Source organism: Larus michahellis, chromosome 9, assembly GCF_964199755.1.
Source record: "Larus michahellis chromosome 9, bLarMic1.1, whole genome shotgun sequence".
Lineage (NCBI taxonomy): Eukaryota > Metazoa > Chordata > Aves > Charadriiformes > Laridae > Larus > Larus michahellis.
Genome location: NC_133904.1, coordinates 2,182,557 through 2,195,000, shown reverse-complemented (window position 1 = coordinate 2,195,000; position 12,444 = coordinate 2,182,557). Strand labels below are relative to the sequence as shown.

General features: G+C 38.2%; 1 protein-coding gene across 1 annotated transcript in view; it reads left to right on the top strand.

The window, feature by feature from the left end:
• Positions 1-12,444, top strand: part of IQCH (IQ motif containing H) — a 73,556-nt gene that overhangs the window by 22,998 nt on the left and 38,114 nt on the right. The window contains exons 11-13 of the mRNA XM_074600141.1: positions 4,202-4,285; positions 6,674-6,849; positions 10,988-11,260. Of these exons, the coding sequence (XP_074456242.1) occupies positions 4,202-4,285; positions 6,674-6,849; positions 10,988-11,260 (533 nt within the window). The remainder of the gene's footprint in view (positions 1-4,201; positions 4,286-6,673; positions 6,850-10,987; positions 11,261-12,444) is intronic.

Sequence of the window (12,444 nt, the reverse complement as noted above, 5' to 3'; positions counted from 1 at the left end):
ATAAAAAAAATGGATCATTATGTCCCTGTTCCTCTGATGGATTTGTAGCATGCAGTGGAATTTATAAAAGTTTTTCATTTATTTCAACCTCTTAAGTAAATTCTAAAACTCTAGGGAAATTCCACTTCATTTAGCACTTCAGCTGGAGCCCGGGCCCCGATTCTGTACAACCTTTTGCTGTAAATACAGGAATATGTATAGGTATGTGTAGGAGGCTGCAGAATTCAAGTGGAAATTTTCCCTTAATGAGGAAGACAGTAAGTAGTAAAGGTAATTTGAATGCAGATGTTTTCTTAGAAAATCAGGGAACCTCTTTAAGTGGGACATGGAAAAAAAATATATTATGCCCTCCAAAAGAGGGGTTTGAGAGTGCTGTTTGAAAAAGTTATTCACGCTTGTTTTTATTAAATGCATCGACTCTATCAAGAGTTCCAGTAGAGTTCCGTAGGGTTTTTACATGAATTAAACCATGATACGCACTTCTATGATAAGCAGTTACCTTATTAAAATGTAACGTAAGTACATGGCATTTTTTTCTTTTGAAATGTTAAGATTGAACTGGTTTTGAGAAACAGCAACATAAAATGACTAAGAAATTGACCAAATTCGGTTTTATATAATTTTAAGAACAGCTTATATTTAAAATTTGAAAAGATGGAAATACAAAGTCTGTAAACTAAAAACCTTTAAAATACAAGAATAGAAATAATTTTAAATATTTTAATTATTCTGCCTCTACACATCTGACATTTTAAAAAACATTTGTAAAATTTTGGGCCCGTGTTGGCACACTTCCAGCTAGTAACATTGAGTAGTTTGTTCTCAGGCCTTTTCCAGTTATGCTTTTTATCTCCATGTCTTCTAATATTTGCTTTGAAAAAGAACTGCTAGGCACCCTGAAATATTTTGCCTTCTTTTTAGCCTTACGGAATGTTACAATTAAGCAGTCTGAGTAGACTTTTAGGAAGCTGGACAATTTAAACAAGTAAAATTTGTTTCAATCAAAGGGAGCTAAATATGCAAAATGACAGCTGATTACAGCAAGATTATTATTTTTTTTTAAGGCCTGAGTCTGGGTAACCATAAAAATGTGTCTAAATTACAAGAACTGGACTAGAGCAGATACACACCAAGACACAGAAGTTTGATGATGCACTTTTAGTGGTTTCTCCATTCAGTTTTGTAAATCAAAAACAGAGCCTGAAATCCTCTACTCGCATTTCCTTGACTTCAGCATTTAAGGCAAATCAGAGTCTGATTTTTCTTCCCGTGCAAGTGAAATTCCAATAAACGGAGATAGAGTCCTAACTGTGAATTTCTCAGCAGTCTTCATTTTCATAACAGTTTCAGACTGTTGTCAAGTTTCTGGAAATAATCCAGGAAAAGGGATAGAGGGAGTCTTAAATTATACTGCTGTGAGGAACAAATGTTTCCATTTATTTCACCAAAACAAAAACTTTGGGTTTCTCATATAGGTTAAAAAAAGGAAGTAGATTCTGTTATTTAAAGATTGTTTAGCATTTTTGTCAGCTAGTGTAAGGAGCAATGAATTTGAACTTTCTAAGCAGATTTACTCCCACGCTCTAATGGACGAATACACTTCTGCAGTATTTGGGATTCAAATACTGTTTCTATTTTCATTGAACTATTTTTAAATGATTAATCTATCTTTCTACCCAAATAATTACACTTACAATAAATAATATTTGTCACCTTATATGACCTACTGTATATTTATCAAAGCTTCCTCTCTTGTGATACATGAATCGTTTTTAAAAGCAGTCTCAGCTGAACAGCAGGTGTGCCAAGTGTGGTCAGAAAAGTTAGGTATTATTTATTAGACCTGGCCCAAGCCCTGGGAAGCACAAGGTGGCTGAATCTTAGATAGCTCCTTCCCCTTCAGACATCGCCCCGTGGTTACTGGAACTGCCATCCACCTCCCGCTCTGAACCACCACGGCTTTTTTCAAAGGCGAGTTTGAAAAAAGTGTTGTGGATTCCTCGTTGAGGGAAGGCACTTTGAGGTGAGCAAAATTTATTAAGAAAACGGCAGTTAAAGGGCATTAGGTCATGGCTGAGGTTGAAAAGGGAGGTGAAAGCAGGTCCTTTACCATTAATTCACACACCCCTTATTTTAGTACTTCTGTAACGCTCCCTAAGCTTCCCTCTGAACTGGGAGCATTCCACTGAGTCATTGCACATACAGTGCCCTAAAGCTCACGTGGAGGAGGAAGGCCCTCAGTGTCCTTTCAGTGCCCCTGAACTGAGAAATCCATATTCTTAGTTCTGGCTTTGCAAGGTCGACCCTCCCGCAGCCCAGCGTCACCAGCGGGGTGCCGCGGTGCGCTGACGCCTTGTGCAAACGAGCAGCCACATCCCCAAGTGCTCTGCCATCGCTGGCTTTTCTCAACATCGCTATTTTCAGACACCATTTGGAGTTTAACTTGCTCAGATTGCCGGTACAGATCACCTAAAGTAGTGGTTTTCCGAATCAAAATAGGAGCTTTTGCTTCTGGAAAATACAAATTTATCTGAAATGTTTTATGCGTTTGAGACCAAGTGGTGTAGTGCAAAATGTTAGTGATACGTGAACCAGCTGTGTGTAACAAACCAGCAATGATGTCACAGGTTATAGCTGTCCTGGAACGTGTAGACTAAGATCACAGTGTATGTCATTCATTTGGGTTGAATTTTGTTTAAACTGCAAGGAGAGGAATATTAAGCCTCTGCCTTTAATAAGCGTTGTCAGATGACCAGCCATCCAAGTACAGAGCCTTCAAAATATATCAGGTGTGAGGATTAATGCGGTTCCTAACATCCATTGGAAGGTGAATGATTCACAAGGAGTGAATATTCCTCTCATTAAACCTAATGGGGTCACGTCAATGGAAGCTAATATATTGTGAATTAATATGTTTTACTAACATATCTAAGAAAAGTCCATGTGGCAGTTGGTAGAATGCTGTAGTGTATCTGCAGAACCATAGCAACACGCAAGTTTTAACTTTTGTTTGATTCCTGCTTTAACTATTATTCCTTTCAAATAATTACTGATTTTTCAAGTGGTATTTGCATGTTATTTTGCAGCCCAGATTTAGTTCTGAAAAACAAATGGGTTTTCAAGAAGACAGTTTAGTGCAGGGAAATCAGCTACATCCGTATCAGGGAAATCAGTTTGAAATTTAAATGTTTTGATATTGTTAGGCAGCACTGTAAGTTTTACAAGAAATTACTAAAAATGTAACCCGTGATTTCCATTTCTCTGTGGTTTCTCATGTTCTGCTCTCCTCTGTGCAAAGTGTCATTGCCACAGCACCTTAGAGCGCTGATTACTTATGGTAATTGTCCTTGTAATTTGCCTGGAAGATTCACTCTTGCTTCTGAAAGTACTGAAATACTGAGTAGATTTTAGTCAAACTAAGTTTTTCCAAAGTTTCAGATGATCGGTCCCATGCAGATATATGGAAGTGTTGTAGGGATCTTATTACTGGATCAATTGGGATTTTATGCCGAACAGTGAATATTCTGAACTTCCTTATTGATTTAATCACAGCTTTTGCAACTAGCAACTCCCATTGTGTGCGTTTGTGTATACACACTGATTAATTTAGCATTAACTGAATTTAAAAATTACAGGATTAGAGAGTATAGTTACAGTGGTCGCGTCATTTACTGCAGTCTTTTTGAATGCGAGTATGCAATCAGTTGGAAGTCTGACCTCCAGGTAGATAATCCCAGCTCAGACAGGCTGCCGCGCGTTCCTCCTCTGCAACAAAGTGATCGGGTATCACTGAGACATCTCACCTCCTTAATGAAGTGATTTTGTTGCCTTTTATCTGTGTGAAAGACAAAATGTACCAGGATTTTTGCTTAATGATGGTGTTGGTTTTTTCAGTGTTTAAAAAAAATCCAGCAACATAGGAGACTCAAACAGAATTCTTAGTCTACGTGTTTAAATTATAAAGCTCTATAGGTCTCTAACATTTAGCTCGGTATTTAAAATCTCATGACATAAAAACATGATGTTACATCAGTTCACTAATGAAAGCAAATTCATAAAGATGATGCAATTAGCGCTATACCATGTTTGGGATTTGAAATACTTTTATTGCAGCTTTTTTTAATTAAAAAATCTGATTTCTTTCAAATATTTACCAGAGGGTTTCTAAATCCAGTTTGCGAGGGCTTTACTTGTTTTCCAGGATATTCCCAGTGCATCCGTGAGCGTATTCCTGATCTTGCTCTCCAACAGAATATGCAGATGGGAAGGCTGTGTGACATACTGGGTATGTTGTGAGCTCTTGGCTGCCTATTTTCTGATTGCTATTTGCCCATACTCCTGAGTAATAGAGAATGACCAATGAGGAATTCCTTTTCCTATTAATGTTAACTGTAGAGTAAATATAAACTCAGAAGTAATTTATCCGCTATGGCATTTGCTCCTGTCCACATTATTCCTAAGAAGAACATGCTGATTCTTTCCGACTCCGTGATAAGGTAAAGCAGCCTCATCCTGTGGCATGCTGAGCACCACAAACGATCAAAAGTGTTTAGTGTTCTACAAAATTAGGTAGCTAATTCTGCTAGTGTTCATTCAGGCTCACACGGAGAGAAAGATGCTTTAGAAAAGAGCAAGACCTTATTTAAACCTTTTTTTTTTTTTTTTTTTTTAATTGGCAAACAAGGCAAAAGGCATACGTTAAAAAGTTTTTCCTAGAATGACAGTCCTCTTTTAAGCAAAGCAGTGAAGAATATTATTTGTCAATGACCAGCTTCATTGGCTCCCTGGAATGACATGCTTTACATGATTCATGTATATTTCAGTATCATTATTATTTCATAAATGCCATTTAGTAAGTTTGTAACAAAAATACGTTAGATCCAGAAATTTACAGTTGCCTAAAATAATAATGTAATTGCCTTTATATATTATCTCGGCACTAATATTGTTTTTCCACAGTAGAGTTTTGTTTTTTCACTTTTTTAACAGAGATTTTTTATGTGTGTCTCTAAAATGATAGTGAGAAACCTAAAGGGACAAAGTCAACACGTTACACAGGCATTCTTCAGCATTTTAAAATCTGTGAACATGGAAATTGGTTCTACCGTAAAATGTAAAGTAGACCATGAGTAAGATACAAACCAGTTAAATATTGCCTAAATTATTAATTGGATCAGAAGCTTTATCTGTGCCTGGCAAAGGGCTTTGATATTTACCATATGGGTTTTCTTTTTTTTTTTTTTTAGAATGCCAGAGGATTTCCTTGCTTGTTATGACCTGCTATTAGCTACTCTGTCTCTGGAGCCTCCCTGTGTCCAAAGCAGACTTGCGTATCTCTTTATAGGGCAGTGCTCAGAGTAGTTAAATGTGTTGCAGCGTTTTATTCAACAAATTCACTTGAGCTTGTCACTTTTTGACAGCGCAGTCCATTCAGCGTTACAGCCAACATCGGCCAGTCTTTTGGTACCTTAGCTGGTAAATTTTCAGGGTCATTTTGCAAGTCCGAGTAAATGCATAGAAGCAATAGAGTATTAACTAATACAGTTCTAATGAACTGTTAATTATTTAAAAAAACCTATATGGTAATGAACTGTGTTATATAAAGGCTCTGTTGGGGCTTCAGATACAGGGCTGGTTGTCAGATGCTGTACTACTAAAATGCTTCGGGTTTGATTCTGGCCTTCCATTTGTAATGTGGGTTGTTTGCCTGTAGCAGTAGGGGAAAACAAAGGGAATGAGCGGGATATCTTATTCCTTTATAACGTTAGGCTCCGGGTGTCCTTCGTTCAATACTTGCTTTGCTTCCAATTCATTCATATGTAATAGCAGTTGTCCCTGACGCTTTCCAAGCTCTTGTTCCTGTGCCCAGTAAAGACAATGAAAAGAATTCCTACTGATTTCAGCAGGAGTTGGATCAAAATCTAGAGGTGCTTTTTGGCAGTGTATTCTAATGATGTTGCAAGGCCTGTTAATTCATTAACTCATCTATTAACATTAATATTTTACAAGAGCAGAGTAGTTAAAATCGTCCAAAAAGGCATACATTAAAGACTTTCACTTTCTCACCTCTAAGTGTTTGTGTATACGCAAAGTCTTTCAGCCCAAGTTGTTTTACATGCAGAAAAACAGATTTTCACCCTGTGGTATTTAACTAGCTAATCTGCACAATCACATGCTCAGCAATAGTTATTAATGGTATCCTACCGTGAGCTTTTATGTGGACAGGACAAGAATAGGGACAGGCCGTGCAAAATCCAGGCAGCATATGAAACCGCTATTTCATCCGCTTTCTAAACTTAATAGCTCAGTTTTATAATTTACTGAAGTTAATGGATATATTTTTAAAGCAGTGCACAATTCCCATTGATGTTAATGTGAGTCGTGCATATAAATCCCCCCGCAACACTTTCAAAATTCTGCCCCCAATATGTTTTGCAGATTGAATTCCGAAAACTAGTTATTTCTTTGGGTTGCTGACCTGTCTTCAGAGAAATGCTGAAGCACAGAAAAAGCAGTTAAACCACTAAGATTTGGGAATTACAGATCTCATTTTTATTTCCAGTGCTCTTTTAGGGAAGCTGTTTGTTAGCAAATGATCAGGAATTATCAGACGGCAGTTCTGAATGGAGTCTACCTTTCTTTCAGTAATGAACGTTGTGCCCCTTTGTTTTAGATGCCAACGTGGACGTCATCTACATCTGCCCCCTTCATCTGAGTGAGGAGTTACTGCAGTATTACAATAAACTCCTGGGTCTGCAGGCAGCTGTTAGATCTGGGAACCCTGAGGACATGGGTGACCTGCAGGACAGGTTCAAAATTCTCACCCCTGAAGCTATAAACAGCTTCCCTGTGAGTTTGTCTTCTAATTACTACAGCTTGAGGGATGCAGTAAAATTAAATTGGAAATTTTATAACTTGTAACGCTCTGGTACACATCAGTGAAATATTATTGCAAGTTTAAGGGCTTTACTGATTAGACTACTAGTTAGAGCATTGGAAATAAATATCCCGGTTTAGCTTTATAGACTTAGTTGAGGTACTCCTATATTGGCTATTTGTAGACCACTGTCCCTTCTTACTATATGCTTGGGACCGGGAACTTGATAGATTTATATCTCTAAGCAAATGGTAGCAATAAACCATTCTTATTACTCAAACTTTATCTCTGGGAAACCCAGCATTTAATCATTCGCGTTTTTGTAGTGTTTCTTTCAATTAAATCCAATGCAGAACTTTTTAAAGAGCAGAACTTAAAACAACTTAGGTCAGGTAATACAGAAATATTCCTTCCAAACCTGTCAAGTCAGTTTCAAATCCATGTGTTAAAACATGGTCTAAAAAGAGACCTTAATGAGCGTACACTACATACAGTGTTTCTGAAAATACTGCAGAGCAGCGAAGACTCTTTACGGTGGAGAATAATTTTATATTGTAAATACTAAGTCCACGGCGTCTTAGCTGAGATTTGATTTTTATGAAGCTTTGTGGTACGTTTATATCTCTGGGGTCTATGCGTGAAGCCCTGCTCCTGTTTTTGATATATATTAATAACGCTCTTCTAGTTATTTTGTTGAACAAGTATTTGTTATACCATATATTGATTGAAACCGATGGCTTCAGAAGGTAAAGAAGCTTTTTATATTTCATAAATGTGTTGGTTTTCAAATGTAGTTCTATAGTAGTGTACCGTTCAGCAAAACATTCGTGTATATTTATGAATCCTTTTCTGTTGAAATAGTCTGAAAATACCTATGTGAGAAAAGTGCTTGGCTCTTTTGCTGTAGAGGGAGGGACCCCTGAGCCAGAGCTGTCTGATAGTTTTGCCATAGTTAAAATGAATTCTGTAGAAATTAATGTGTTCTGTTTTCTCGGAAGTTGGAGAAAAGCATCAAGATGATGTTTGTGTTTTTAGGAGCTGGCTTTTCTTTAGTATTGTCTTGTTCTCCGAGTACTGGAAACCTACAGGAATCACAGCTGCCTGTGCTGGGCCTTCACCTTGTAAAGTAAAATTATTGGGATAGTAAATCCTTCATAAATACCAGTAATATATTTTTTTTTCTTTTTAAATTGCACTTTGACAATTGTAGCTTTTTTTTTTTCTCTGGATACTGGGTTGTTTTTCCAGTACTAACTACTAAACATGGTAAAGCAGGTTGTTTTCAGGCATGCATCTCTTGTGTATAGCCTTCACTCTTCCCATTTCTGTTGAAATATTCCAAGTTTCTTTTCCAGGTTAACAGCAAACAGCTTTGTGAAAATTTATTATGCAGCTATGATTTACTGGGAGAAGTTACATGCTCTGACGTAGGGAGGTAACCTTAGTTACAAGGGCTACGTGGTTCTTTCATGGCTACGGATTGCACTGCTCCCCCGGTTGTGGAATGCCGAGAAGTGTATTAGTGCCAAGTGCCATCAGAAAGAACGGGCAATCTCAGGTTTTACGTGACACCAGGCTGAGGTAAACCCTCGGTTGCTCAGTGTGGTGCACATCTTTATATGCAAAATCCCCAAGCTACCTTGTTTTCATTAAGCCTGTGTTCTTTCCCATCTGCTAACTATTGTGTCCAAGAAATCTACCTTTTTTGTGAAGAAGAATCTGTACTCATAACTGATCCTAGTCCTCCATTGGCTTCAGTGACGGTGGATTTAGCAGTCGTTTTGCCTCTGTAAGTGTTAGAGCTTTATAGGTTCTTTTTAAGCATCTCTCTTCTAGGTTATTTAATGAAAATTTTTTGTTGTACCTAATGTATCTAAATTTATTCCTAATATATGAAAGTGGCTTGAAGGCCACCCTAGCAGGCCCCTTTGAGCAATTCTAGAAGCACAAATCAGCCTTGCCTGGTGTCCTAGCTATTTTGATGGAACTGGATGGAAAGAAAATCTGTGGAAAAGACACCCAGATAGATGCAGGTACCCCTGTGCTTCCTGGCGTCTGCAGGGGGGAGGCAGAGGGAGACTGTGAGAAAGGGGTGTCCATATACCATTGTCCTTAAGCATTTGCTAGCTGTTAGAATGACCTCTTGTGACTCGGTGCCTCCAGGTGCAGTGTGAAGCACTTCTAACAAAGGGTTACACTACCCTCATCCACCGCTAGCAGTACATCAAAACAGTGTCGTGGTAGCTTTGCTCATCGTTTTGGAGCTGATGCCAAGGTCAGCTTCTCTGATCTTGAAAAGTTTTGTTTTTTTTTTAAATAAAATCAACAGGCTTGAGAACCAAGAACTAGCCTTTTGGTTAACCTCCTAACCACTGTTCTGTGCAGTTGTGCAGAATTCTGCGGGTTCCTCAGTTCTCCTGCCTTTACCTGCTTTCACTCGCACTACTATATATTATGGCAGCTATACCACTCTCAAAGCAGGAATGAACTAGATTTTACAGCCTGTTTCCTGCACTCTTTAATTAACTGTAAAATCCATTATTGAGAGACACAAAGCAAATCTCGTCCCTACATCACCACTCGTGGCCCCAGGGAGCAAGTGACCGGGGCTGGAAATTGATCCTGTTCTCTACACGGCAGAACTCTGCCATGAGACCAACAGAACGGGCCATCTCCCTGCTTTTATACCAGTGCTCAAGAGAAAGGAAACAAATTAATCAGAACATTAAGAGTCTCTGTTTTAAAAGTGATGGAAGGAAAAAGACTCCAGCAAACTTTTTTGTGGTTCTCTTTGCTGTTATAATTCCATGACTCCCTTTTTTCTACTAGAACTTTGAAGAGTATCTCATTTCTCTGACTTACGTCCTCACTGCCCTTGCAGTACATCTGGCGCTTTGCAGAGAGGCTTGGGTGCTTTTAGGTGCTGCGTGTTTGGTATGAGAAAGCACTGAGGAATTGACAAAAGGGCATTCCTGTTGTCCACTTCCAGGGGCTCCCCCGTCTCCTTACCCACCATCATCCCCACACAAGTATTGGAATCAGGATTTGTACTTCAGTCCCTGTGAAGGAGCATCCAGGACTTTGAAGGAAAATGTTCTGGGTTCTCTGGTCCTGGAAATCCCTAGCAAATCCAGTATTTATGCTATCTTGGAAAGGAATACTTTGCTGACTAGGGCCTAAATTAAATGAAATCTCTATGTGAAGATTTTCTTCTTGTTATGATTATGATTTGTTTACAGCAGTCTATTGCAGTGGATTCTTTTGTACTATTTCTGCATGATGGCCGTCCCTATCGTTCTCAACCTCAGTGTACCTCTGTCTGTACCTTTGGAAAGATAATTGGGTTATCTGTAGGCCATGCATAGGATATGTTCTAGAAAATATTTCTGAGGTTTCACCTGCTATGACTACTACGCTTAATTTAAATTTAGAGGTTATAGCATCTGTCATGAATGCTTTGTTCAGCGATAGATCTTTTTTAGAAGAAATGAAAAATTCCTTCAAAAAAGTTGAAGACCTTGTACTTTAAACAACAAAAATACTGCCCTCTCCTTGAGTATTCTGCAGTTGCGTTTACCGTAGCTATCAGAACTACTGTGTAATGGAAATGTATATCCCCAGTAATTTAATGTGATCAGTGAAAGCTTTTGTAAATCAAAGTGTTTTATTCTCAGAGAATCACTTAAAATACTGCTGAACTGTATGGTGAAATACATTCCCTGCTATAGGGGTTTTTCTTCATTTTTGTATTGATTTTTAGGAGCTTTAGAGTTAAACCATGCCAGAAGTGTTGCTGAGATGAATCACTATTATCCAAAGGCCACCAGCCTCTCTGCCGACTGACAGAAGGATAATTCCGCATGGATCAAATAAATACAGATGTGTAGTAATTAGTTCTATTCCCAGTGAGCCCATTTCCAACACACTAAAGATGTGCACGATTATGGAGCCTCACCCCAACAGCTTTTATCAATTTAAACTGCTAAGCTACAGGATAGGTCATAACCCAGCCTGCTATTAATAATGTATTTATTGTGTGCAACATTATAAATTAGGTTCATGGAATAGAAAAGAACACCTTTTAACAAGAATAATGTTGTCTTTATACAGAAGCATCACATGTGCCTAGCCACTCAGCTGAAGTACAGTCCCAAGACAATCAAAAGAATAAAAATTCTTATCCAGAATAGAGATGCCTACATTGTTGGAGGGGTTCCCCACAAAGATGATTTAGCAGTGGCTGCCATGCTAAATGTGCCTATATTAGGCTCGGTGCCAGAAGTGGCTCATCTCTATAGTAGCAAGTCTGGAAGTAAACGAATTTTTGCCAGTGCTTGTGTGGCAACCCCTCCTGGAGCATCTGACATCTACAACGATGACCAGGTAAGCGGGATGTGGTCTGGGATGTGTCAACATGCAGATGCCGCTTTGCACTTGGTAGGAGGCAAACTTTGTACAGTCGCAGTGACTGTATTGATTAGACCTGAACTGGGTTTGATTAAATCATGCGTGAGGTTGTGTTCTTTTTGGCTCTATCTGACCAATTAAATGCAATTTGTATCCTAGTCAGGAAGGAATACAATTGCTCTGGTATTCTCCATATTCTTTCTTGAGAATATATGAGGGCGTTTGGTCCCGTTATTTCAGAGAGTTTGTGTTGCTGCTCCATGGCTGAAGTCGTGGCCTCAATGAGACTAACAGGAGTTTTACCAGCGACTGAAAATAAAACAGGGCTTTCTGGGAAACTAAGTGTTTGATGAAGGAAAAACTTCTTCCACTTAGGAAGTCAGCCTATTCTAATTGAGGTTCACTGAGCATATGCGCAACTGGAGTTTTACCTTGTATCTGGCTTATCATTGCTAAATTCACCTATCTTGTTAGCATGACCAGTAAGAAAAGAACAAAATATTACTCAACTAAAATTACAAGGCAGAAGAGTTTTCTGTACCGTGTTCAGTTTACATATGTTTATTTTGCATTCAGGGTCAGTGTTTCCTTCTATAAGCTGATTTTGCAATTTGCAATGAGATGTCTAAGTATGAACCGTACTGATTTTTTAAAAATTAATTTTATGGTGGTGCTACATCTCATACAGGAAAACAATCAGTGCCATGGTTTGGAGGTATTCCTACTTCTTAGAGAGGCTTTTCATGTTGCTTTGCTTTTTGTTAATCACCTTTAACACTGAAAACAATCTAAGCTGCACAAATATACTGCATCTTCTATAGTAGATGAAATAAATATATGATCAGTCATCTGAAAAACAACTCTTTATTTATTGTTAAATAATTTATGTAAATCTAATACTTTTGACTCAAACTACAGTGTTACGGAGGTTCTACTTCTGCTGTTTGCTTGTATGAAATATTGACATTTTGGGTTAAATAATCAAAGCAAGGTGATGCTATGTTAAAGCACAATTCAATTTTCACTTAAAGATAGAACATAATTCTTTATGATTGGTACAGTCCTTACAATACTATTGATCCTTTTCGATACTGTAGGGGAATCATCAAGGAAAACACATTTATGCGATTCTCAAAAGCCACAGATAATAGCATCTGGAA